The sequence below is a fragment of the Miscanthus floridulus genome, chromosome 1, assembly GCF_019320115.1.
Source record: "Miscanthus floridulus cultivar M001 chromosome 1, ASM1932011v1, whole genome shotgun sequence".
Classification (NCBI taxonomy): Eukaryota; Viridiplantae; Streptophyta; class Magnoliopsida; order Poales; family Poaceae; genus Miscanthus; species Miscanthus floridulus.
In genome coordinates this window covers 194,104,510-194,131,436 of record NC_089580.1, presented here as the reverse complement: position 1 = coordinate 194,131,436, position 26,927 = coordinate 194,104,510, and the positions used below count along the sequence as shown (strand labels likewise).

Here is a 26,927-nt window from a genome sequence, read left to right as displayed (position 1 = left end):
CCTTATAGTGGGTAGCACTGGTCTGCTTGGTGGCAATTTTAGAATAGTGGGAACCTGTCTTTTTTTTGTGACTTAATATAGTGGGAACCTGTCGGGCAATAAGCTTACAATAGTAAATTGTTTCCTTTGTTTTTTCTTCTTTTTAGAATAGTGGGAACCTGTCGGGCAATAAGCAAACACTATGTCTGACGGTGCTCAACTGACATGGTTTGATTTTTGCAGAATCTGGGGGCAGCATTCTCTATTCTGAAACATAGAAGTACATTTGCTATATCTTGGTTTTTATGGTATAATTTGGGCGATGGGCTCCCTTCTTAAAATCTTTCCTGATGGAGATTTTGGTACACTGTCCACAAAGGTTACCCTCCTCACCCTTTTGTAGTGTGCGACCTGCAATGTAGTTCATGGAGAAAAAAACACTGTATTTCCATGACAATAAGGCAGTAACAGTTCCACACAAAAGAAACTACAGAAGTATTAAACACACGTATCACCAAGTGAACGATAATTGTTAAAAATCACGGAAAATTATACGAAGAAGTTACTAAAAATCGAAAACAAAAAGTTTCAGCTATAGTTGAGTAAAACCCAATATGCACGGAAAATTACGAGGATAAAGAGTTAAACCAAGTCAAGGTTCCTAGTCAGCATCACCTGCTTTCCAATAAAATTCTTGACATCAGCTTCACTCAAGGAACTTGTTAGTGATCGGACAATGTAGGCAACAGGAATTTCCCCAGCTTCAGCGTCAGGAATCCTTAAAAACAAGTTGAATCCACGGTTAAGTAGGAGATAAAAAAAAAACCAACAAGTGGAACTATTCATGACTATAAACAGAGAAAAACGATAAAGATTAGGTGGCTCAACTTACGGGATAACCGCAGCATCAAGAATTTCTGGATGAGACAAAAGTAGGCCTTCAAGCTCAGCCGGTGCAATATATGTACAATTTTAAACACGATATTTTCCTCCAAAAAGATAAATAATATGATATTCCCGAAAAAAAAAACACATGCACACACAATATTTTCCTCCAAACGGACAAATAATATGATATTCCCAGAAAAAAACAACACATGCACGTTGGTAGGATTGAGTGCTTGACTTCTTTCAGCATGATAGCAAGATTGCAGATAATTGATACTTTTACCTGGAATCCTTTGTATTTAATCAGCTCTTTAAGTCTATCGACAACAAAAAGCTGGCCTTCTTCATCAAAGTACCCAAGATCACCGGTATGCAACCACCCTTGCTTGATTGTAGATTTTGTAGCTTCCACGTTGTTGAGATACCATAAAAGTATTGCACAGTCAAATAAGTAGGGGATTCATTCCATTATCCCTAAAGCCAGTTTCAGTGGGAGTTTCGTGACTTTTCATCCCAATGAAACTCATTTCATTCCATGAAACTTTTTTTCATCTCTCCTTTCATTTATACCATGCCATATCAACTTATTTAATGCCCATGAAACCCTCATTGAGACTAGCATAGAGGAGAGAATACACTGGAGACCATGTTGATAGACATGCATGGTTCCATGTAGTGAGCATTTTTAGGCCCAGAACATCTTTTTCTGACACAAAATGTTGATTGTTTTTTAATTGAAAATAGTTTCTACTTCATAATGTCAGGCATTCATCATAAACAACGAAGGCAAAGATAACGATACGAGCAAATGATTCATTCCCGTTGTCATGTCTTTTGATTGAACCTCACTATTGTAGTATTGTGTGTTTAGGTGGCCAAGAAATCGACATCAGGGTTCCTATTGAATAAAATTTGATCTAGAAGGACGAGGTGTGGCGTGGCCGGGCAGGAGAGGGGGGGGGGGGGGGGGGGGGGTGCATACGAAGCATGATTCAAATTTCAAAGTTACCTTGCATTATGCTTGGTCCTCGAACACAAATTTCTCCAAGTTGATTCGGTGGAAGATGTTTCAATGTCTCTACGTCGATGAATCTTTGCTTCGACTTGTGTGACGAGTGTTCCAGTTGACCCAAATGATTTATGAGTCTTTCCCATTTCAGGATTCTCTAGTGATATGATCCCACAAGATTGTCATCCCATAACCCTACAAGAGGAGCACCATGCAGTACAAAAGTTTACACATGAAAACATTCTAGATTGGTCTAAAAAAACATTCTAGATTTATAGGTACCACATAGCTCACCGAGTCATGGCAGAACCAACTAGAGTAAAACATTTTTGAACGGGCACATCGACATTTCTTAGTTATAGATGAATGTGATGCTATCATTTAGTAGTTTAATTTTACTGGTATTTATTCAGACGAAGTTTTATGCCCTTTCATTCCGGTGATATGGAAGGTTAATATGCCTTGTTGTGTTCACAACTCTTTTGTGGCTGTCAACTGAATTTTTACTAGAGACAACTTTTTTTTTTCTATAAAGAGGGATATTGATGATCCCCCATATGTAGTATTTTGCACGAATAGATTCGTTGCTAAGATTCCCTAATTTGTCATATCTGAAATGTGTAAGAAGAATCTTAAAAGTGCTGCAGCATTCCACGGTTCAAATTTTAAATTGCATAGTTGAAAAATGCTCAGTTACCTGGATAAACTTGGCGCCCGGGAAGTCCTTTGCCACGGCTTCCATCACATCCTTGCCAAGCGGTGCGGCACCAGAGATGATGAACTTGAGCGACCTGAGGTCGTACCTGCCGGCGCTCCCATGCTTGGCGAGCGCGATCATCACCGGCGGGACGCAGTAGAGGTACGTGACGCGGTGCCGCTCCACGGCGGCCATCGCGGCGGCCATGTCGAACCGCGGCATCACGACGACGGCGTTCCCGCGCTGCAGCTGCCCGAGCGTGACGACGGAGAGGCCGAAGAGGTGGAACATGGGCAGGAAGCAGAGGAGCACGTTTTGCCCCTCCCCGCGCGCGTCCGGGTCCGACGCCAACATGGAGTGCGCCGCGATGAAGTTGCCGTGCGTCAGGACGACGCCCTTGCTCTCCCCTGTCGTGCCTGAAGAGTAGAGCAGCGCGGCCGTGTCGCTCCGCTTGGTCGGCGGGCGCCGGTACTCCGTCTCCTGCACGCCGTCGACGAGGTCCGAGTAGAGCGTAACGTTGGCGCCTGAAGGCACGATCACAGAGGCGGCGGCGTCGCCGTCTAGGAGGATAGCGGGGAGCCGGAGCTCCGCGACCTTGGGCAGGAGGTTGGAGACTGTGACAATGAGCCCCGCGCGGGCGTCGGCGACCTGCTTGGCGATCTCTCTGGCGGTGTAGAGTGGGTTGGCCGTAGTGGCGACGGCGCCTAGAGCGGTGACGGCCAGGAAGCAGAGGGGGTAGAGGACGCAGTTGGGCGCGAGGAGAAGGACGACGTCGCCGGGACGCACGCCCGCGCGCGCGGAGAGCGCCGAGGCCGCGGTGAGAGCTGCGGAGCGGAGTCCGGCGAAGGTGAAGGCGCTGCCCGTGTCGGCGTCGACCAGCGCGAACGCGGAGGGGCACGCGTCGGCGTGGCGGAAGATGAGGTCGTTCAGGGAGAGAGCCGGGTCTGACTGGATGGGCACCGCCGGGCGCATCGATCGGTACACGCCATCCTCGCCGTAGCCAGCGGCCGGCGCCTCCTCGCTCTCTTACTAACCGGAATAAAAGAATCAGTAGATCTTTTCCGCCTAAAATAGAAATGGGTGCTAAGATTATGAACTTATAATCATGGAATTAACTCGGTCATCAGATTATAAGTTCATTCCATACCGGACTAGATTGTGCACATTCTCATTATGAGAAGTGGTCATTCGAGCCTATGGAAATAGGATACTCTGTTTACGTAGAAATCTCTATGTTTTTACATTCTATTTAGGATTAGAATAGGTGTACTCAGATCTGTTTTTAACATATCTATCATATTCTTATTTGGGTACCATATGCACCTCTTTAGGCTTCTATTGAATCGAGAAATTGTATTGTACATCTTTTTGATTTTGATATCGATTTTAATACATATAAGGTGTCCTACGGATAATGCAAATCGAAGCTATTTGATGTCTGACTCAGGCCTATATGTATATGACCGATCGATCGAAATATTCCAAGACTCCACCTTTGTCATATATTCTATATATCAAATTCGATAGATATCATATTAATGGAATACGATTCACTATCAAAATGCCTTGATGGTGAAATGGTAGACACGCGAGACTCAAAATCTCGTGCTAAAGAGCGTGAAGGTTCGAGTCCTCTTCAAGGCATAATACGGGGAATGCTCATTCAAGCAAAAGGGGATTTACGGTCCCACGCCAGCAGCTTGCCAGAACCTTTTTCTTGCTTGATTTTTATAAGATTTTTTGAGCAACTAGCGCGAAAGCCGTTGCGCTAACGCACATCCTCTTGCTGGGGAATGAAAAAGATTTTTTCATTTCTGTCTAGGAAAGCATATTCTTTCTATCGAAAGTGAGAGAGCTAGTTATGCATGTATGCTGCATGTAACAAGTTGACATTTTCTTGAAGCATTATCCTCTCTAGGACTGAATGCTTAGCAAGTCGGATGAGATCGGTCTTATCAAGCAAAGCCCCAGAAGAGATCCTCTTTGAGATTAGCGGTTGAGTGTGCCAAGCCGCACTGGAGCTATTGAATTTATGCCGAGAATGCTTGGGAGGGGGGGGGGGCTGCAGGGAAGAGAGTGAGTGCGGGTCTCTTCCAAATGCCCGCTTAAAACAACAAGTACTAGTTGATTGAATTCCATGATATCTTTCAGTGAGTGATGCCCATTAAGGGCTGGATAGCGAGAAGATGACCTTCTTTTGCCGGGTTCGATTCTTGCTCGCTAGAAATATCATAAATAAAGAAAGAAGCGCATCCGTTAATCCTTTTTCTGGAGGTATGGGTCACGAAGATAGTAACGATCCAAGCAGATCAAAGTGAGGTCTCACGAAGCCGGATTTTGAGTACTGCTAGTAGTTGAAATACCAATAGGAAAAGCAATGGCTTCTATCCTTTTTAGAAATTCTCTAATGGCTATACCCGTGTTGAAGGGGACGGTCCTTTCCCTCTATCCGTAAACGGTATCTAGTGGGCAACCCAGTTTTTAAGGTAAAGTACCCATTTATTCACCCAATCAAGTCAGCAGTCTTTTCCACCACATCTCCTGGGCCATCGAATAAGATTTTGATTTGTTTACGAGCGTATCTTTAGACTAAGATTTTCTGAAAGAGCGAAGCAAGCCAGCCGTCTACTTTCCCAACCGAGTATTATAATGAGTCAAAGCCAGCCGAAGAATCTTTTGGTGGTGTCCCATGGGTAGTGTCCCTTAGTTTTGAGTATAGCCAGAATTACAAACTTTCAATAAGAATAAATCCGCCTAGAAAAGGTAATTCCTTTTATCGGCTCACCTATTTGCTGATAAATCTTACTTGCTTGTTGGAGTCAGAGGGTTGGTTTTTTCAGTTCCTTATTTCCCCACCTTCTCTACTCGAAATGGTAACCAGACCTTACAATTCAAATCTCTTAGACTAGAGCTCCCAGGATAAGATTTTTTTGATCTATCGAGCGAGCCAGCTATAGGCCCACCAGCTAGCGCCAAGTTTGGATATGCAAGCTTCGTGCCGGCCAGTCCATGACCCTCCCCAGCAAGTCAATAATCTTTTTCCTCTTCAAGTGAGGAAGAATCTCTCAGTACCTTACAGTAGTGCATACCCTGTCTTGTTAGGAGATTTTTGCTATTAAATACCCTCAAACCTTGTCAGTCAGGATTTTAGTTGCTTCTTTATAGGCGGATACTAAACTCGCTCTCTGTAGGTTATGGGTATCGGTTCAACCTTCCTTATCAGGGAACCCTTCCTTCTCACTCTGCTTTTTGTTCAGCTCTTTTGCCGAAGGCTCGCCCATAAAAGCAGGGCTAAGGGTAAGAAAGCTAGTAAGAAGCTGGCTAGGACGGATCGAGTAGGAAACCCGCCATCGCCATTTTCCTCCTGCCCCGTCGGCCAGCGCGTCGGCGTCCCTTGGCTGCGTTTAGGCTCGCTAGTGTAAATCGCTTGCCGTTCTGGATCGTCCTCTAGCTGCTGATGTATATGCATGAGCATACTGACCAACTACTCAGTCCGTGCTAACTTCGTAGCGCCAAAACATTTCACGTGTCACTGTGTCAGAAGATGAGAACATGTGAAGAACCATGCGATTTTACCTCTGAGAACGCGTGAGACTGAGGACAGGCTTGTATCAGATACTGAAGAGTTGGTAAAAATTGTGTCCTGGACAAGTGAAAGATCACCGTAAAGAAAGTTTGCTATCAGAAACGGTAATGCTTGATGCGGGCATCCGACCCATCAGACGCCTTTCAGGGCCTGCGCGGCCCACCAAGTCTGCCTCCTCTCTTTACGTCTCTCATATCTCTCTTAAAAATATCTACCTACTAGCTCGCCCATCGCACGCTTCACGGCGCCGTGCGGTCCTCCCGCCCCACTCCACATTTGCCGCCGCAGCCATCTCACCACACGCGTCCCATCCTGTGTTGTTCGCTTCACGCTCCTACCCGTCGTGCGCGCCCACCCACGGCTCTTGCTCCTTGCTCCCATAGTCCCATCCGCCGCGCGCCGCTCGCTCCCACGCTATCGGGCGCGCCGCCCGCCTCTGCTGGTGCTCGTGGTGCTGTCGTGTGCCTCAGGTCGGTCCCCGGCCGAGCCAAAGACACCCATGAGCGCGGCCGTGCTGTTGGTGCTCGCGCCTCGAGGCTGGGATCAATCGGCCCCGACCTCCCCTCCCATATGTTGCAAATGCAAATTTCAAGTATTTCAGATGTTTTTAGAGGTATTCCATGTGTTTCTTATGGATGTTGCAAAAGTAGATTGGGATGTTGCAAGTGTTTCAGAAGCATGTTGTCCGCGTTTTGGACCGGGGGGTCCTCAACCAACTAGTAAATTTGTACTGCGTGTTCCCGATCCCGGATGGTGATGTAAAGAGATACAAGGCTTATACTGGTTCAGGCAATCGGTGCCCTACATCCAGTCTAAGAGATTGATCTTGTATTCCTTGCATCGAGGTGCTTGTAGTAGGGGGTTACCAGCTGGGTGAGAGAGGGAGCTAGTCTCAGGTCTCGGCACGGAGTGATGCGGACTGCTTGAGACGTTGCTCTTAGACATCGGGGGAGTATGCATGTTACAGGGTGTTGTTTTTTGTGTGCCTGTGTTCCTCTCCCATAAATGGCCCAAGTCCTTTCCTTTTATAGTTGAAGGGAGGACCAGGGTAGTACGTGTGCTAACTATACGGCATCGTGCGAATGGAGGCGGCGTGTCTGAGCCCTGTAGCCTATTCCTGTGGCGGCGTGGTCGTCGGAGTGGTCCGTCCTTGAAGCGCTGGGGCGACGTGCTGGTCACATCCGATCCTGTGCGTCATGGGAGCTCCAGGGCTACCTCGAAGCGGATGCGGCGGTCAGCGTGCGGGTCGCTGTGGGTTGACTGCGCGCGAGGCCGAGGCTCGGTTGGTGCCGAGGCCGAACCATGGTGGGGGTCTCGGCAGACGTGAATCTCGAGATGGCCGAGGCCTTGATGTAGGGTGCCGAGGCTCGGAGGGAGCGGTCGGTCTGGTACGCTGGTTCAGAGGCGATGATGATCCGGGCCAGACTTCCCATGCCGCGTTGTCTTCGGGGCGAGTGTTACGGGGCACAGCGTAGCGCCGGTGCTGATCGTGGGCACAGCGCTAGAACACAGTGGCCGGTAATCCCCGCCGTGCCTTGTCTTAGCCGGTATGGTGTTGATGCGACTCTTTGTCCCGTCGGCCACTCCGTGGTGTCGAGCCGTCGTCCGGCTGAGATTGCGGGAGTGGTTGACACATTAATAGGACGTGACATGCTGTCGGGAAGACTGGCCGAGGTGGGAGGGATGGGTTATTGACAAGCCAGCCTCGGGCGATACGGAGAATAGCTGTCTCATTCGAGGCTATACGCATGGGGCCTCGGGCGAGACGGAGATTGGGATCCTTGCCGAGGCCTCTCGCGAGAGGCCTCGCGTGAGGCGGAGATTTTGTCAGGGTGTCGAGACCTCCCATGTGAGGCCTCAGGTGAGGTGGAGAGCCGGTGGGCTCGGATGGGGCTGGTGGTGAACCCATGGCTTACCTTCAGGCTTTGTTGTTGATGGGATTTAAGTGACTCTTTTGGTGTACGCTCGGGGTACCCCATTTTATGGTACCCAACAGTAGCCCCCAAGCCTTAGGGGGAGTGCGTGCATTCTCCCTGAGGGTTTGTCGAGACTTGGCTTGCAGCCGCTCCTGTAGGGATTGCATTTCGCTTCTTGAGGTTTCGGTGGGTGCGCGCGAGCGCACCCGCCGGGTGTAGCCCCCGAGGCCCTAGAGGAGTGGATTTTACTCCTCCAGGGGCTTTTTTTGTGTTTGAGTGAGGAGTTTTTATCATATTTGCCGAGCCCACAAGTGCGAGTTTGGGTCACGGGGTTTCGGCAAGGCCGCGGGGAGAGCCCCTGAGCCTCTGCACGAAGCAAGAGGGCGGTCAGGGGTACCCCTGACTTTTTGTGCGACCCTCATGCTTCCTTTTCGCTTAGAAGGAGGGGTGGAATGTGTCAGGCTACCCTCGGTGGGCACGAGCGATAGCACTTCTGGTGAGCTATTATCGGGTAAGTCCGAGTGGAGGCCCGTGCCCCATTCGCTAGGGGACGGCTAGTGGTCCAGAGATGCGCTCCAAGAGTACCGGAGGGTTTCTCTAGTGGGTGCCGAGGCTGTTCACTGGGCCCCGGTGGCTCGGTGCCTCCCTACGGTGGGATCCCATTCGGAGACCTCCCTGTTGGCCTCAGACATGACTTAGGACGCCCTGAGCGATCATTTGCTCAGGCTTTGACCATACGTGGGCTCGCCCATAGTCGTCCCTGACTCTGTTGCTCTGGGGCGGCTGTCGAAACCCTAGGAGGCTCAGCCTTCGAACCCCTGGACCGTAACGGGCTTGACGCCCTTTTATTGTGTTTGTAACGAGACTTCTAGCGTGGGCTTAGGTCGTTTGTCTTTGTCTTGGGTGCAGGAGGAGCCCCCGAGCCTCCGCTCGGAGCGAGAGGGCGGTCAGGGGCCCCCTGGCTTTTTTGTTCGGCCCTCACATATCCTTTTCGTTCGGACAGAGGGGGTGTTTGCCGAGCCTATTCGGGTGCGAGCCTGGGTCGCTGGGTCTCGACAAAGTTGCAGGAAGAGCCCCCTAGCCTCTACATGGAGCGAGAGGGCCGTTGGGAGTTCCCCTGGCTTTTTGTACGTCCCTCGCGCATGAGGGTTTGTTTGCCGAGGCCCTCTTGGGTGCGAGCCTGGGTCGCGGGGTCTTGGCATATTTGTAGGAGGGGCTCCCTAGCCTCTGCACGGAGCAAAAGGGCCATCAGGAGCTCCCTTGGCTTTTTGTACGACGCTCACGCTTCCTTTTCGCTCGGAAGGAGGGGTTGTTTTGCCGAGCCCCCTCAAGTGCGAGCCGGGGTCGCTAGGTCTCGGCAAGGTTGCAGGAAGAGCCCCTTAGCCTTTGCATGGAGCAAGAGGTCCATCAGGTGGTTCCCTTGGCTTTTCGTACGACCCTCACGCTTCCTTTTCGCTCAGAAGGAGGGGTGGAATGTGCCAGGCTACCCTCGGTGGGCACGAGCGATGGCACTTCCAGTGAGCTGTTATCGGGTAAGTCTGAGTGGAGGCCCATGCCCCGTTCGCTAGGGGATGGCTAGTGGTCTAGAGACGCACTCTAAGAGTACCGGAGGGTTTCTCTAGTGGGTGCCGAGGCCGTTCACTGGGCCTCAGTGGCTCGGTGCCTCCCTACGGTGGGATCCCATTCGGAGACCTCCCTGCCAGTCTCAGACACGACTTAGGGCATCCCAAGCGTTTTGCTTGCTTGGGCCTCGGCCCTAAGTGGGCTCGCCCATGGTCGTCCCTGACTCTGTTGCCCTAGGGTGGCTGTCGAAACCCCTAGGGGCCCAGCCTTCGAACCCCTGGATCATAATAGGCTCGACGCCCGGTTCCTTCATCTGGAAGGGATAGGGCGGGGGGAATATCTTCCCCATTGGCTCGGCAACGGCTGGCGTGCCTTTTGAGGCGGTTTTCTGGGAGACGGAATGACGCCTGCTGCCGTAGCGGTCGGGCGCGACGTGGTGTCAGCAGATGGGATGTAACTGTTCCCGCATTTAATGAGGAAAAGGTGGGCACGTGGGCGGTAAAGTTGGATCGGGGTTAACCGCGTCGGATCCGGGGGAAACTTCCCTGATTTCATCGCTCGTTCGTTTCGCCTTTGCCCTGCATAAATACGCAATAAGCCTCACCCCTCCCCACCTCACCTTGCCTACGTTAGTTCTGCCCCCATCGAGCCATCGCTAGAGCAGCGAGCACCGGGAAGAAGAAGGGAGAAGGGCGAGCCAGAGAGAGAGAGAGAGAAACTCACCGCCACATTCGAACCCTCCATCGTACTCATGGCCGGCGACATCGTTGTCATCGAGGCAGACCCTTAGGATCCATCTGACGTCACCGTGGAGATGCTTCAGTTGCTCATCGACGGTGGACTCCTTCGTCCGGTGACGGACCCCAGCAGGCCGAAGTGGATCGCTTCATCGGGTGAGCCGGAGCTAAGGCCTCGCAACGGTTACATCGTGAGTTTCGTCTCCTTTCACGAGCATGGCCTCAGCGTTCCGGCAGATCGGTTCATGCGGGCGCTCCCGCACTATTACAGCGTGGAGCTCCACAACTTCAACCCCAACTCCATCGCGTAGGCGGCCATCTTCGTCGCTGTCTGCGAGGGGTACTTGGGGATTGCTCCCCATTGGGAGTTGTGGCTCCATCTCTTCCGAATGGGGCATACCACTAAGCCGACGGGCACATCGGGCATGAGGAAGGCGGTGAGGGCCGGTGGCTGCACTCTCCAAGTGCGTCAGGACCGCCAGCACCTCTACATCTTGGCCCAGCTCGCGTCATCCAATCATCGATGGTACATGAGCTGGTTATATCTCCGCAATGATGATGGCGGACTTCCCCCCTACACTGGGTGGATTGTGGGGAGCTGCCCGGAGAGGTGGAAGTACGACGTCCCGAGGGAAGATCAGCCCAAGCTGCAGCCGCTTCTAGAGGGGCTGGAGAGGCTACGGGGCCGTGGCCTTACTATGGCCGTGGTCGTGGCTGCCTTCCACCGCCAGAGGGTGCTACCGCTGATGGCTCGGTGGCGGCGCCTGTTCGAGATGAGGCCGGGTGAGCCAAATGAGGGCATCCGGATGTCCTCCTCCGCCCTTTCCGACGAGGAAATTCTTTGTCGAGTGGGGGAGACAGTGGAAGCGAAGCTGAGGGGCGGCAACCTGACCCCCGTCGCGATGTGCCCGTTGCGGGGGTTCCTCTCGCTGGTAAGTCACGCGTCGCTGCAGCCCCCGAGCCTTCTCCGTTTCTCCTTACTTCTCGTTCCCTTATGCGCGTTCGCCGTTCTTGTAGGGGATGAGGGACGTGCGCGCCTCTCCACCGCCCATTCCTGAGGATGCGAGGCGGCAGGCGATCAACCTGGCGCACGCCGAGGCATAGAAAAAGCGGAAGGATGCCAAGGCGGCGAAGCGCACGAAGAAGATCCTCACACGTGAGGAACTGGATAAGCGCCGTCGTCAGCAAAGGAAGGATGGCCTCCCATTGGAGGAGTCCCCGTCGCTGTCGATATCGATGGATGCCTCTGATGGGGATGACAAGGGTGAGATGGGGCGGGGTCCCTTGGACCATCTCCCTGACGTAGGGGAGACGGTGCCTGGGGCGTCGGCAAGCAGCCCGGTGCTCCTAGGAGGAGGAGGAGGAGCTGCTACCCTTGGGTCGGCGGTTGCCCGCCTCAGGGCCGAGGCTGACATGCCCAAGGAGCGGGCGTTGGGCAAGCGTGTCATCAGCCTGGTGGGCTCAGCGGCAGTGGTGGAGCAGGTGGTGGCGGGGGCAACGCAACTGCCCCCGCAGAGGATCGAGGGGGCACCGGGGTCCATCAAGGACCAACCGGCGTCGATGAACATGGAGGTCGTGCCTCTGCCGCCGCCACCGCCTGCGCAGACAAGGGTCGCCGTGTCGAAGCAGTTGTAGCCCCGCTCGAGGTAGGTGTATTTTTGGTGGAGCCATAGTGCTTTTTCGTCTTGGGCTGACCTTGTAAATGTTTTGTCCTTAGCCGAAAGCGACCTACGGAGGTGCCTACCTTAGCGCCCCTAAAAGCGCTCAAGGTTAACCCTGGCTCCTCCGCCCACTGGGTGGCGAAGGCGCAAGCCGCCCTACAACGTGGCGTGGCATCGGCAAGGGCTAACCCGAAGGAGCCGGCCACCCAAGGAGGGGCTACCGGGGTGGCCCCGACACAGGCGGGGGAGGGAGCGCCTCCACCCCATGATGGCGAGGCCCGTGGGTCGGATGGGGCCGAGGTTCCCTTGCCTGCGGAGGCCACCGAGGTCGAGGTCCTCGTGGTTTCACAGGCCGAGGCGACGGAGGCCGTGGCGCCCAGGGCCATCGAGGTCACTGCGGTGGGCGCCGGAGCCCCCGCGACCGTCGAGGCCACGGTGGTGGAGGCCGGAGCCCCTGGGACCTCCGAGGCCACGATGGTGGAGGCCGGAGCCTCTGGGACCATAGAGGCCATGATGGCGAAGGCCGAAGCCCCTGGGACCACTAAGGCTGACGTGATTGCGGCGAGGCTGTCGACCCAGGAAGTGGAGACAAAGGCCGCGGAGGCCTCGACGGCACCCTTGGTTCAAGGCCCGTCGTCGTTGTGGGAGAGCGCCCGGGAGGTGGAAGTTCTTCCGATCTCCTCCGACGATACTTCCTAGGCGTAGGAGATGGCCGGCGCCGAGGTGGTCGGTGTCGTGGAACAGCCGATTCCAACCCCGGGCGAGAGAAGCTTAGCCTCATGTGTGTACGACCCGAGCCCCGTGGGTGGGATCACCCGCGTGTCCTGTGGTAGAGCCGGGATGACCCTGGGGTGGAGCCTCTATTTGCCCTTGAGGACGCGGTCAAGGGCAGTCACTGGGACACATTCGAGCAGTATCGCCAGCTGGCGGAGCGGTCACTATGGACGGCGCTGTCCGTGGTGGCCAACGATCTGCCCGGAGTCGCCTAGGTCCGTGCTTTCTTTTCTCATGCGGTGGTCTTTTTTCGGGTTTTCTTTATAGGGATTGACCCCAGTTCTGTTTCCTCTAGGAGCTCGAGACCCGGTCCCTTGGGAAGTCGGTCTTTCTCCAGCGGGAGAGGGATGTCTGGGACTAGCTTCAGTGACCATGGCTCAGGAGCGCAGAGGTGGAGGACCTCCACCTTCATTGTGCTGACGCGAAGGTCAAGGCGGCCACGGCTCAGGAGCAGCTCGCCCCTCTGGCGGCATGGGTCAAGGAGTTGGAGGAGGAGCTCACCCGCATGGCCAGTGATTGGGATGCCTTTAGGTCTCGAGCCAAAGAAGCCACGGCCTCGGGCAAGGCTCTTGCTGGGCAGCTAGGAGCGGAACAGAGTGCGCACCAGCTGACAAAAGGCGCTTTGGATGAGGCCCTTGCAGCGGCTGAGGCCTCGCAAACCGAGGCTATGGTTTGGAGGGGAAAGGCCGAGGGTGAGTCCTAGTCCTCTCGTTTTATTCTCTTTTCCTTATGTTCGCTCCCTAACTTCCTGGTGTGACGCAGAGCTGGGGAGTGAAGCTTCTAGGGCGGCTGAGGCTTCTCGAGTCGAGGCTCAACGCCTGAAGGAGAAAGCCGAGGCCTTTTGGGTCGAGGCTCGACACTGGGAGCTGAAGGCCAAGGGTGAGTTCTATAGGCTTATCCCTATTTAGCTTGTTTTCCTTTGCGCTCAACCCTGTTTCGTTTCCTATGGCGCAGAGTCAGAGGCGGAGGTTACCCGGGTAGCCGAGGCTTCCGTCGCGGTGCAGGCAGTGCTCAAGACCGAGATCGGGGAGCACGGGGCACTAAAGAGTGCCGCCCACACCACCTACGAGGCCTTAGAGGTCGAGGGGGTTCAATCAGGTAGCTCCCTTGGGAACCGTCTGATTGCATTGAGTGGTCAAGTGCGCGAGCGGCTCCGAGGAGCGCTGCACACGGGCGTCAAGCGCGCGCTAGCCGTCATCGCCTTGCACTATATAGGCGTTGACCTCCAAGCCATTAGTGATGGCTATGTCCTGCCCGACGATGACGAGGAGGCTGACGAGGCGGTTGCGAAGCTGATGGAGGCGACGGAGGGCCTCGGTACGGCGTTGGCCAAGCTGTTCGAAGAGGAGGTGGTCGCTCCTCCGCCGTCTGCCGATGCTGGAGGCCTTAAGCCGTGACCTGGGCCTAAGAGGCCATGTAAATAGGATAGGAATTAACTATGTATCGTAACGTTTGTGGCCGTGGAGGCCTTTCTTTTGAAGTACTCGTGTTTCTTTAATCGTTTGTCTTGTATTTCCGAGCCTCTGCCCTCTTGTTGTCTCTGATCTGATTTCTTTGCAAAAAACCTCCTTGGAGCCTAAGCCGTCCCCTGGGCGAAGGGTGGTGAGGGAGCGCCGTAGCCTAGAGGCTTAGGCTGTCTCGCGACTCTACCGGCCTTCTGGCCCTGAGACGGGCTTTTGGTCCTTGGGTTTTCCGCAACCGATTTGTCAGAGCGTGCTAGAGGGTTTAGAGTAGGAATTTTTTCAAAAAATGACTAAAAAATGGTGCGTGGGACTTAGGGGGAATCCCCCATCTAGCCCCCGAGGGAGATTCGGTTCTGCGGAAGCAGAGCCGAGTCTCCCTTACAGTGTCATCGTATTGCTGAGACCAACGATAGGCTCAGGGGGGGGTCTCGAAAAATTAGAACTAAAGAACGCTTTTCAATTGTATTATGAGAAACAATATATACAATGCTTGGACTTTTAAGGGTAAAAGCGACGTAGCTGTTCTATATTCCAAGCGTTGGTGAAGATTTTGCCCTTCTCATTGGCTAGCTTGTAGGTTCCAGGCTTCAGCACTTGGGCGATGATGTACGGTCCTTCCCATGGCGGGGTCAGCTTGTGGCGACCCTTGTTGCTCTACGCCAGCCTCAACACCAGGTCGCCTACCTTCAAGTCTCGTTTTTGGATGCGCCAGGCCTGATAGCGTCGTAGGGTTTGCTGGTATTTAGCCGAGTGCAGCAGCGTGACGTCTCGGGCTTCCTCCAGTTGGTCGAGGGCGTCCTCTCGGGTGGTGTGGTTGCTTTGTTCGTTATAGGCCTATAGCCTTGGGGAACCATATTCCAAGTCAGTGGGGAGGATGGCCTCGGCCCCATAGACCAGGAAGAATGGCGTGAACCCCGTGGCTCGGCTTAGAGTGTTCCTCAGGCTCCAGATGACCGATGGGAGTTCGGTGAGCCATTTCTTGCCAAACTTCTTCAACCGGTTGTAAATTCTTGGCTTGAGGCCTTCTAGGATCATGCTGTTGGCACGTTCTACTTGGCCGTTGGTCCTTGGGTGTCCTACGGCCGACCAGGGCACACAGATGTGGTGGTCGTCGTAGAACATCAAGAATTTTTTGCCGGTGAACTGTGTCCTGTTGTCGATGATGATGGTGTTAGGGACCCCGAACCTATGGATAATGTCAGTGAAGAACAGCACTGCTTGCTCGGATTTTATTCGATTGATCGGACGAGCCTCGATTCATTTGGAGAACTTATCGATTGCTACCAGTAGATGGGTGTAGCCCCCGGGGGCCTTTTGCAGAGGCCCAACCATGTCGAGCCCCCACACGGCGAACGGCCACGTAATGGGGATGGTTTGGAGGGCTAGAGCTAGGAGGTGCGTCTGCCGAGCATAGTACTAGCATCCTTCGTAGGAGCGTACTAGCTTGGTGGCATCGGCCACCGTCGTCGGCCAGTAGAACCCTTGGCGGAAAGCATTTCCGACGAGCATTTGAGGCGCCGCATGGTGCCCACAGGCTCCTGCGTGCAAGTCTCAAAGTAGGGCTTGACCTGCCTTGATGGTGATGCATCGTTGGAGGACACCGGAGGGACTTCACCTATAGAATTCGCCATTGCAGAGGACGTAAGTCTTGGCTCACCGTGTAAGCCGTCGGGCTTCGGTCCTGTAACTAGGAAGCTCTCCCCGAGCAAGCCAATCAAGGAATGAGATTCGCTAGTCTGCGCTTTGGTCGACCTAGGGAGGCTCGGTGTTGACTTCCATGACCTCGGGCTTGGTCAAGAGAGTCTCAGCAGCGGAGGGGGCGTCGAGCCCCGTGGTGATTTCGGCCAGTGGGCCCTCTTCCACTGCTGGGGCATAGTCAATGGAAGGCTTATGGAGGTCTCTGGCAAAGACGTTCGGGGGGATTGGAGCCCGTGCCGAGGCCATCTTTGCAAGTTCGTCCGTGGCCTCATTATATTTCCGCACGATGTGGTTGAGCTCGAAACCGTTGAACTTGTCTTCTAGGCGGCATACCAGCTTGCAGTACGCCTCCATTTTGGGGTCAAGGCAGTTTGACTCCTTCATGACTTGATCGACGACGAGCTGCGAGTTGCCCCAGATGTCAAGACACCGTACTCCAAGTTCGATGGCGATCTGCAGGCCGTTGACGAGGGCCTCATATTCCGCTGCGTTGTTGGAGGCGGCAAAATAGAGCCAAACCATGTAGCGCATGTGTACTCCGAGGGGCGAGATGAAGAGCAGACCCGCGCCTGCCCTAGTCTTTGCCAGAGACCCGTTGAAGTACATGGTCTAGCATTCTATCTAGACTTGAGTAGGTGGCAATTGGATGTCGGTCCACTCAGCCACAAAATTGGCCAAGACTTGAGACTTTATTGCTTTCTGAGGCGCAAAGGTTAGGGCTTCCCCCATTAGTTCGATGACCCACTTGGCTATCCTACCCAAAGCCTCTCGGTTATGGATTATCTCTCCCAAGGGAAATGATGACACCACGGTCACTGGGTGGGACTTGAAGTAGTGGCGCAGCTTGCGTCGGGCCAAGACTATGGCGTAGATCAACTTCTGGATGTGGGGGTATCGTGTTTTGGTCTCAGAAAGCACTTCACTGATGAAGTAGATAGGTCGTTGGATGGGTAGAGCATGCCCCTCTTCCTACCTCTATACTACTATGGCAGCACTGGCCACTTGGGTCGTTGCGATGACGTAGAGTAAGAGGGCCTCGTCTCTGGCCGGTGGTACTAGGATAGGAGGATTGGTGAGCAGTGCTTTGAGCTTGGCGAGGGCTTCTTTGGCCTCGGGGGTCCAGAAAAAGCGTTTGGATTTTCTCAAGAGGTGATATAGAGGCAAGCCTTTTTCACCGAGGCGCGAGATGAAGCGGCTTAGGGCCACAAGGCATCCCATGACCCTCTGCACTCCCTTGAGGTCTCTGATTGGTCCCATGCTGGTTATGGCCGAGACCTTCTCTGGGTTGGCTTCGATGCCATGTTCCGAGACTATGAATCCCAAGAGCATGCCTCGGGAGACCCCGAACACACACTTCTCAGGATTGAGCTTCATGCCCTTCTCTCTAAGGCATTTGAAGGCTATCTTCAAGTCGTTGACGAGATCCTCACCTTTCTGGACTTGACTACGATGTCGTCCACATAGGCCTCGACGATTTGCCCAATGTGGTTGCCAAAGACCTAGGTCATGCACCACTGGTACGTGGCCCCCACGTTTCTGAGGCCAAAAGGCATAGTCACGTAGCAGTACATGCCGAATGGGGTGATGAAAGAAGTCGCAAGCTGGTCGGACTCTTTCATCTTGATTTGATGGTAACCAGAATACGCATCAAGGAAAGACAGGGTCTCGCACCCCGTAGTGGAGTCAATGATATGATCGATTCAAGGTAATGGGAAGGGGACTTTTGGACAAGCTTTATTCAAACCGGTGTAGTCTACACATATCCTCCATTTCCCATTTTTCTTCTTAACTAACACGGGGTTAGCCAACCACTCTGGGTGGGACACTTCCTTGATGAACCCGGCCGCTAAGAGTTTCTGCACCTCCTCGCTGATGGCTCTACGCTTTTCTTCGTTGAATCGGCATAGGCGTTGCTTCATCGGTCTAGAGTCAGCCCGGATGTCCAAGGCATGCTCGGCGACCTCCCTCGGTATGCCCGGCATGTCCGAGGGACTCCATGCAAAAATGTCGGCATTCGCACGGAGGAAGTCGACGTGCACGGCCTCCTATTTGATGTTGAGGGTGGTGCTGATCCTCAGTGTTCGGTCATCAGGGCAGGCGGGGTCGACCGGGACGAGCTTGATGGCCTCCGCGGGCTCGAACACCCCTGTATGACGCTTGGAGTCATGCGCCTCACCACTGAGTTGGTCAAGGTTGGCGATGAGGGTCTCGGCCTCCGCGAAAGCCTCGACATACTCGATGCACTCGATGTCGTAGTTGTATGCATGTTTGTACGTGGACTCAATTGTGATGACACCATTGGGGCCCGACATCTTGAGCTTGAGGTAGGTGTAGTTGGGGACCGCCATGAACTTGGCGTAGCACAGCCGCCCCAGGATGGCGTGGTAGGTTCCCCTGAACCCGACCACCTCGAAGGTGAGGACCTCCTTGCGGTAGTTGGAGGGGTGCCAAAGTAAATAGGAAGGTCAATGCGCCCAAGGGGTCGCATGCGTTTCCCTAGCACGATGCCGTGGAAAGGCGCGGCGTCACCTTGGAGCCTCGACCGGTCGATCTCCAAGAGCTCCAGGGTGCCGACGTAGAGGATGTTGAGGCCGCTGCCTCCGTCTATCAACACCTTAGTGAGCCGGGTGTTGCCCACAATTGGGTCGACGACGAGCGGGTACTGCCCGGGTTTCGAGACATGGTTGGGGTGGTCATCTCGATCAAAGGTGATCGTCTCCCGAGACCAGTCGAGGTACCGGGGAGTGGCCACCTTGATCGAGAAGACCTCTCGGCGTTCCCTCTTTCGCTGCCGCGCCGTAAGGCATGCCGAGGGTCCGCCAAAGATCATGAAGGCGTTGTGCACCTCTGGGAACCCATCGTCCTTGTCATCATCCCGGTCGCCGGCGCCTTTCTGCTTGGCGTCGTCGTTGGGGAGTCCGAGCCTAGCGTAGTAACACCGCAGCATGGAACAATCCTCGAGGGCGTGCTTTACCGGGCCCTGGTGGTAAGGGCAGGGTTTCTTAAGCATGTCGTTGAAGGGCCTGGGGCCCCTGGGGCCTCGAGGATTCTTGCGTTCTGCAGCCGTGACCAGATCGGCCTCGAGGATGGCCTGCTTCCCTTGGCGCCCCTTTTTCTTTCTTTTGGGGAGGTGGAGAACCGAGGCCTCGAGGGCCTCATCCCTCCGCTTCCCCTTGGCGTCGCTCTTGGGGAAGATGACCCCTACAGCTTCTATGCCCAAGGCAAAGTTGGTGGCGATGTCGATGAGCGTGGCAGCCGAGCATGGCATGTTCTGTCCTAACTCTCAGACCAAGTCTCGGCAGGTGGTGCCGGAGAGAAAAGCCTGGACGATCTCTGAGTCACCGACGCTAGGCAACTCGGTGCACTATTTAGAGAAGCACCGGATGAAGTCTTGGAGAGACTTGTCTGGTTTCTGGTGATAGCTCTTAAGGTCCTAGGAGTTTCCAGGGCGCACGTATGTGCCCTGGAAATTCCTGACAAAGATCCTAACCAAGCCACGCCAGTCGTGGATCTGAGAGGGCGGAAGGTGCTCGAACCAGGCTCGCGCCGAGTCTGACAAGAGTAAGGGGAGGTTGCGGATGATGAGCAGGTCATCGTCCACGCCACCTAGCTGACAAGCCAGACAGTAATCGGCAAGCTAGAGTTTAGGATTGGTCTCGTCGCTATACTTCGTGAGGTTGGCTGGTTGCCGAAACCGGGCTGGGAAATGTGTAGCACGGATGGCTCTGCTAAAGACCTGAGGACCAGATAGTTTAGGAGAAGGACTACGGTCCTCCTCACTGTCATAACAGCCACCCTAGTGTGGATGGTAGCCTCAGGTGGGCCCTTCCTTATCGTGGCGTCGTCGCCTGCTGACCACCTCATGGTCTGCCTGCACCTCGCGTTGGTTGCCGAGGCGGTTGAGCCGCAAGGGGACCCCATGGGCTATTAGCGCCCGAGCAGGCTCAAGACGAACTGAGGCCTCCTTATCCTACCAATGTGGTGCCGAGGGGAGGTCCGAGGCGGCTCTACGCCGCCGGGAGGTGGAACTCTTGGCCTGCTGCACCACGGCGGTCTCGAGGAGATCTCGGAGCTCGCCGCGAACCCATCGCCCTTCCATGGTAGATGGCTCAGGCATCGCGTAAACCAGCATCGCTGCAGCCGCGACATTCTGGCTAGCGTGGTTGAATATTGGGGGACGATCGTCCCCTTCGTCATCGTTGATGCGGTGGTGCACGTTGCGGGCCCACCATCGGGCCCCTCCGCCGTCATCGCGGCCCTACTACTCCTGCTCAAGACTGTTTCAGAGCTGTTGTAGAAGGAGTCGATCTTGCTCGACCTTAGCCTGAAGTACATGGAGCTACTCTAGGTCTGGGCGTCGAAATTGCCCGAGGACTAGGTTCTCGTTCCGTGCTATCGATGGGACAACGCGTGAGGGCGTGGCATCGCCCGTTCCCTGATGAAGCGGGGTACGGTTGCCTACCCCCTCGTCCTCCTCGCCCGTGCTTGGCATCCCAAGTCCAATGTGGAAGCACTCACGAGAGGGATCGTGAGCGCCTTCGTCGTCAGAATCAGAGTAGCCAAAGCAATAGTCACTCGCGGCCAAGAAGCGGCGCATGGTTTCACAGTCGTGGAGGTCAGAGAAATCCGCTCCGGCCCATGCTTCGTCCTCCTCTAAGGAGTTGGCCTAGGTGTGAGTCGACGTGGCTGTGTCGAAGTTGAGAGCGAAGCGTTGGTGGTGTCCTGAGGGCTCCGCGTGAATGGAAGCGTAGGCGTAAGCGTAGGAGGCGGCGGCATTTCTCAACCCAAAGGGGTATGGGGAGGGTGCCATCGTCGGGCTTTGCTCTACCGGAGTTGGCTCCTTAGGGAGTGGTGGAGCGGAGCTTGATGTCGGGGCGTCACCTCAGGCTAGACAGGTCCCTAACCAGGGACCTTGCGCCAACAGCTGGTCGTAGGATACCAGCGGAGAGCGGCGAGTCGCCCTGGGTTCGCGTAGCATCGAGGTGATCCTGCTCGCGTCGTGCCTAGCGAGCGCGGTGAGAGCGGCCGCCCGAGCGCCGCCTGCGCCTGGGCTGCCGGTGCATGACGTCATCGTCGATAGGCGAGGCTCGGGGTGTGAGGAGTACCATGTCATACTCGTGCCCTAGAGACATGAACTCTAGGCTCCCAAACCAGACCACTGTGCCGAGACACAGTGGTCGTACAGGGTCTGCCATCCGAAACTTGTTGGGATGACAAAACTGACACGCAGATCCCCCTACCTGGCGTGCCAACTGTCGGCGTTTTAGACCGAGGGGTCCTCAACCAACTAGTAAATTTATACTGCGTGTTCCCGATCCCGGATGGTGATGCAAAGAGACACAAGGCTTATACTGGTTCAGGCAATCGGTGCCCTACATCCAGTCTAAGAGATCAATCTTATATTCCTTGCACCGAGGTGCTTGTAGTAGGGGGTTACCAGCTGGGTGAGAGAGGGAGCTAGTCCCAGGTCTCGGCACGGAGTGATGCGGGCTGCTTGAGACGTTGCTCTCAGATAGCGGGGGAGTATGCGTGTTACAGGGTGTTGTTTTTGTGTGTGCCTGTGTTCCTCTCCCAGAAATGGCCCAAGTCCTTTCCTTTTATAGTTGAAGGGAGGACCAGGGTAGTACGTGTGCTAACTATACAGCGTCGTGCGAACGGAGGCGGCGTGTCCGAGCCCTGTAGCCTGTTCCTATGGCGGCGTGGTCGTCGAAGTGGTCCGTCCTTGAAGCGCTGGGGCGACGTGCTGGTCACATCCAATCCTGTGCGTCATGGGAGCTCTAGGGCTACCTCGAAGCGGATGCAGCGGTCAGTGTGCGGGTTGCTGTGGGTTGACTGCGCGCGAGGCCGAGGCTCGGTTGGTGCCGAGGCCAAACCATGGTGGGGGTCTCGGCAGACGTGAATCTCGAGATGGCCGAGGCCCTGATGTAGGGTGCCGAGGCTCGGAGGGAGCGGTCGGTCTGGTACGCTGGTTCGGAGGCGATGATGACCCAGGCCAGACTTCCCATGCCGTGTTGTCTTCGGGGCGGGTGTTACGGGGCACAGCGTAGCGCCGGCGCTGATCGTGGGCACAGCGCCAGAACACAGTGGCCGGTAATCCCCGCCGTGCCTTGTCTTAGCCGGTATGGTGTTGATGCGACTCCTTGTCCCGTCGGCCACTCCGTGGTGTCGAGCCGTCGTCCGACTGAGATTGCGGGAGTGGTTGACGCATTAATAGGACGTGACATGCTGTCGGGAAGACTGGTCGAGGCGGGAGCGATGGGTTATTGACAAGCCAGCCTCGGGCGATACGAAGAATAGCTGTCTCATTCAAGGCTGTACGCACGGGGCCTCGGGCGAGACGGAGATTGGGATCCTTGCCGAGGCCTCTCGCGAGAGGCCTCGCGCGAGGCGAAGATTTCGTCAGGGTGTCGAGACCTCCCGTGCGAGGCCTCAGGTGAGGCGGAGAGCCGGTGGGCTCGGACGGGGCTGGTGGTGAACCCATGGCTTACCTTCTGGCTTTGTTGTTGATGGGATTTAAGTGACTCTTTTGATGTACGCTCGGGGTACCCCGTTTTACGGTACCCGACACATGTTGCAAACGTTTGTTCAGAATGTTCTATCTGTTTTAGACGCATGTTGCAAGCGTTTTTTATCTAGATGTTACACATGTTTCACACCTATGTTACAAAAGTATGTTCGAAATGTTTTTCAGTCTTATGTTGCTATAAGTGTTTTCATGTTGCAATTTGCAAGTGTTTTTATTTGGATGTTGCATATGTTTCACACACATGTTGCAATTGCATATTCCAAATGTTTCATCTGCTTTAGTCGTATGTTGCATCCAAGTGTTCTATGTTTCAGAGGTAGAGAGTCATAGGGGGCACGGCCTCGGCGCTGGTGATGGGTCATGGCGAGCCGTGGGCCGGTGGTCGGGGCGCGCAACGCACCTAGGATCCTGCAGACAGGGCGTGCTCGTCCTCATGCCAGCTCTCGAGTCCCGCCCGCCCAGAGATAGAGGAGGGTCAGAGGGAATGAGCGGTGGGCACGACATTTCCCGCGCGCGCGCGGCGTCCGGACTAGCATTTTTGTCTTCGGTCCTGAATCCCTAAATCTATACAATGTTTGCTTGAACTTATTAGCTATGGTATAATATTTTTTTTTCTCTCACAACTAATCAGCAAACAATACTTTTCAGCCTGACTTTTCAGCGAAACGAACAAGGCATATCATAATAGGCTCGCACTGATCAATGTTCAATAAGTATAATCCATTAACTTCAAAACAGATGCATGAAAAATGAGATGTGATCCCAGAGTTCTTTTATATATGCACAAGGGTGACCGGGACTGTACAGGTAGAGACTATGTTTACACTTCCTGCACAATGCGTGCAGAGAATTAGAGATATATATACATCGTGGAATCAATTTTGTTAACGTTTTGGCTTCGGACATCCTAGAATAAGTCCCACTGCCAATAGATCTTATCAACAATACCGCCACCGCTCCGCACAGCGACATGGAGGGTCTCTGATGCTGGAGGAACCCCCCACAGCAATGGTACTGCGACAGACATGGTTAGCTTCTCCTGGAGGCCGTCATTGTTTGCTTTCTCTGCAGTGACAACCTGCGAGGGTAATGCCCATTACAGCAAACTAAATATAATCAACTAATCATGCACTCAACTCCATGTTAATGCTCGCCTAAGCTAAATGTGTTCAAGGCACGAGGTGTGAGCATCTGAGCCGTGAGTTCAGTACTGCACCCCTAAGTTGGTTCAAATATTATTATGTGAAATTAACCTATGACTTCACACATATTCTGCTGCGGCCATATATGCTTAGAATTCGTCATTAGAACACTTCAGGATTTATCACTGGATGCATTATTGATGCATGGGTTGCATGGCCGCATGCCAGAGGGACAAGATTGGAAATCCTGCAAATGCACTTAGGGTGGCAAATTCCTAAATATTTCCAAGACATTTGGTAGGATTCAGATGAACAAAAGCTATTAAAAAGCATAAGTGAAAATTCTGTTAACGTCACTGTTAAACTTCCCACAAAAACTCAGTTTAGCTTGCTACTTGTGAATGGTTAAACTTCAAAAGAACTTGTCACTTGACTAGATCACTGTTATCTGCAAAATATTGATGTATGTGCAACATTTCTATATTCAGTAGACCTTTTATTCTTATCGATTAAACTTAATGGTGTTTCTCTACCGTGCTTCGTGTCGTGCGCCTCATTCCTTGGGTACTGTCTTTTCATCACCAAAGCCATATAATTTCAGTAATCATTGACCATGTACTGCGCTCTTGCCTCTTAGTTTTTTCTTCTCGAAGTACTAAGGGCAGATCAAGGCACACCATTTAGTACTTCTCAAACTAAAGTCCTGCACATGTAGAGTTCACCAAATAGCAAAACATACCTCGCCACCATGCTCCAATACTGTATCTTCCACCACATCGCTTAACATTTCAATAGAACGACAAAAGCCAAAGATGCATAATCTTCTGCCCATGTCTAGGCCCTGAGATATCAAATGGTATAATTAAAAGAAAGTCTAAATATGATAAGCAAGTAAGAAGTAACAAATATTTACATTTGTTGCTGCTATGTTAAATAGTGCTCCAAGGCAAAGACTTTGATTTGGATCCATGTAAGAGCTCTCCTGAAACCGGCGCAACTTTTGTGCACTCTTCATTTTCCGTTGCCTCTTCTGAAAAAAAAAAGTGACATGAGAAGAAAAATCCAGATAACATGGGAAACGTCGATGAGGACAAAGCAAAACTAACAGAAGTGACATAGAGTTTGTCAATATGATATCTCCGGACCTAGCATCAGCGGACATTGCTAAAAGGTGAAGAATCTTTCATATTAGTAAGATGTAGCTAGAGATGCATGCAATTAAAGAAACTTTTTAAAATGCATTTACGCCAAAATGGATGTTATACTTGTTACTAATTCTACAATCAATGCACAGAGCTTCTGTACAATTGATATCGGAAATAATTTTGTGGAATTGTGAAATGGATTCGTAATGTGTAATTATGCAGTAGTTGACACAATACTTATAGTCGCCTGAAATTTACTCTTCCTTAGATATTCATAGTCATTAGTTCATTACATACTTGAGAGCTCTTGCAAATAAGGTGCATTGCGACCTGTGAAGGTGGGCCTGTGTCTACCATAGTATGTCAGAATGTAAATGTCGAATATATCTACAATTAAAGTCAGCCCGTGTTTAGTTCCCAACCAAATTCCCAAAAGTGCTACAGTACCCATCACATCGAATCTTGCGATACATGCATGGAGCATTAAATGTAGACGAAAAAAAAACTAATTGCACAGTTTGGTTGAAAATTACGAGACGAACGTTTTGAGCCTAATTAGTCCATGATTGAACACTAATTACCAAATAAAAACGAAAGTGCTACAGTAGCCCGAATTCCAAACTTCCACCAACTAAACACGCGCTCATATTTCCCTTTCACATGTTTTTGTTACATCCAAATAGATATTTGAGTTGAATCAGACATTCAGATGTTTTATAGCAAGAGGCACAAAACAACTACAGCTACAATCAATTTACTGCTGTTCAGTATGATGCACAAAGCTTTCTAATTCCTATTTTTTAGAAATGGAGTTTTCTAATTAGTACCAACTATTAAGGCTTAAGGATCTATGTATTCTAATAGCATACTGTCAAATCATCACAGCCAAAACTGTAATAGGGGATGTACAGATTGCAAAGATTCAGTACCTCAGAAGCACTAACTCGACGAGGAACCAGGGAACCCCCAATTTGGATCAGGCCATCAGAAGTGAACAGCGTGACTCTGTCTTCTGGCACCCACTGAATGTCTGCTAGGACACACAAATCGGGACTTTTAGACGGTGTGAAAACTGTGCGCAGAAGAGGAAAAAGAAACACTTTCGAAAAGCAAACGAAAATCTCTAAATATTGATTCCATTATATGTCTCATTAGCTTTCCGCAAAGCAGAAGACAGCAATCGTTGCCTCAATCACTAGCACTCTTATAAAAGTCTCAACCCGCAGCACATGATCCAGCACAACATAGCATACATTAGCGAAAGGTGAATCCAACACCGTAGGTTGCAACCGAAGCATCGGGGCTTCGGGGCAGCAACCGAGAGTCCGCTGGCGAACTTACCGAGCCCAGTGGTGAGATCCAAGGGCTGGTCCCATGGGTAGGGCCCGTAGAGGTCCTCCGGATCATCCTTCCCCGCCCGAGCACGCAACCGGTGGAGCGAGCGCGATCCGAGCCAGCAGCGGCGCTGGGAGCGGGCCCGGGCCCTGGCGTGGAGAGGGGACGAGAGGGGCCTCCTGGACGCCAGCGGGCGGGGTAGGGAGGTGGAGAGCGCGGCTGAATCGGCCATGGGAATGGTGCGCGAGACGGGTCTGAGGAAGATGCAGCGGCAGCGAGGAGCGCAGGTGACGCGGATAAAGGGCGGCGCGCTCGTCTCTTTTTCCTGTGGTGGTCGTGGATTCCCGAGAGGTGGTGGACTTCTTCGTTTTGGCCGGTGCCTGCTGCCTCTGCTTGGCCATGCGTCGTCTTCTCTTTCTTGTTCCGGTGGGTGGCGTTGGTGTCCACAACAAGGCACGTTGGATCTCGGACGTTAGCTGGTCGCTCGTTGATGAGACCAAGGGGCCAGATTCCTTTGTCGAGTTGGACGATGAGCTGGCAAGCTGGGATCTGGAACTGGGAGGATGAATATTCACCGGTGCTCGGAAATGGATAGGGTGGTTTGCTTTGGACCACCAAATCGGGGGTGGATCTGGCGTCCAAAATCGGACGCCAGGGGTTCAAATATGCCTTAAATCACTTATGTTCCATCTGTTAGTTGGCTCTGCTTGGTTGTACTTGTTACAACCACCTTTTTTTACATAAAATTTTTAGATACCTGGATTTTTGAAATTTCGTGATTAATATAATATACTTTTTTGGTATTGTA

At 53.0% G+C, this 26,927-nt stretch overlaps 1 protein-coding gene and 1 pseudogene across 2 annotated transcripts; both read right to left on the bottom strand.

The window, feature by feature from the left end:
• Positions 1-80: 80 nt before the first annotated feature.
• LOC136469257 (4-coumarate--CoA ligase-like 1) lies at positions 81-10,403 on the bottom strand (annotated as a pseudogene).
• Positions 10,404-23,252: 12,849 nt separating this feature from the next.
• Positions 23,253-26,527, bottom strand: LOC136507628 (uncharacterized). 2 transcript variants are annotated; one of them, XR_010771755.1, is made up of 6 exons: positions 26,126-26,527; positions 25,714-25,814; positions 24,553-24,669; positions 24,379-24,480; positions 24,173-24,294; positions 23,437-23,575 (listed from the first exon to the last, which is right to left on the bottom strand). XR_010771755.1 is itself a non-coding variant. In XM_066502293.1 (5 exons), the coding sequence occupies exons 1-5, from the start codon at positions 26,349-26,351 to the stop codon at positions 23,405-23,407; spliced, it is 717 nt and encodes a 238-aa protein (XP_066358390.1). In that variant the 5' UTR covers positions 26,352-26,524; the 3' UTR covers positions 23,253-23,404. The 2 variants fall into 2 exon arrangements, 1 of the variants encoding a protein (XP_066358390.1); XM_066502293.1 differs by lacking the exon at positions 24,173-24,294 and having other exon boundaries at positions 23,253-23,575; positions 26,126-26,524.
• Between the last annotated feature and the right edge of the window lie 400 nt (positions 26,528-26,927).

Bases quoted from the DNA above. Each gene is read 5' to 3' on its own strand.
- LOC136507628 (XM_066502293.1), bottom strand. From the start codon at position 26,351: ATGGCCGATTCAGCCGCGCTCTCCACCTCCCTACCCCGCCCGCTGGCG. The intron at 25,815-26,125 runs GTAAGTTCGCCA...GTGTCCTAGCAG, and splicing joins GGATCTCACCACTGGGCTCG to ACATTCAGTGGGTGCCAGAA. The intron at 24,481-24,552 runs GTAAATATTTGT...TTGATATCTCAG, and splicing joins TTAACATAGCAGCAACAAAT to GGCCTAGACATGGGCAGAAG.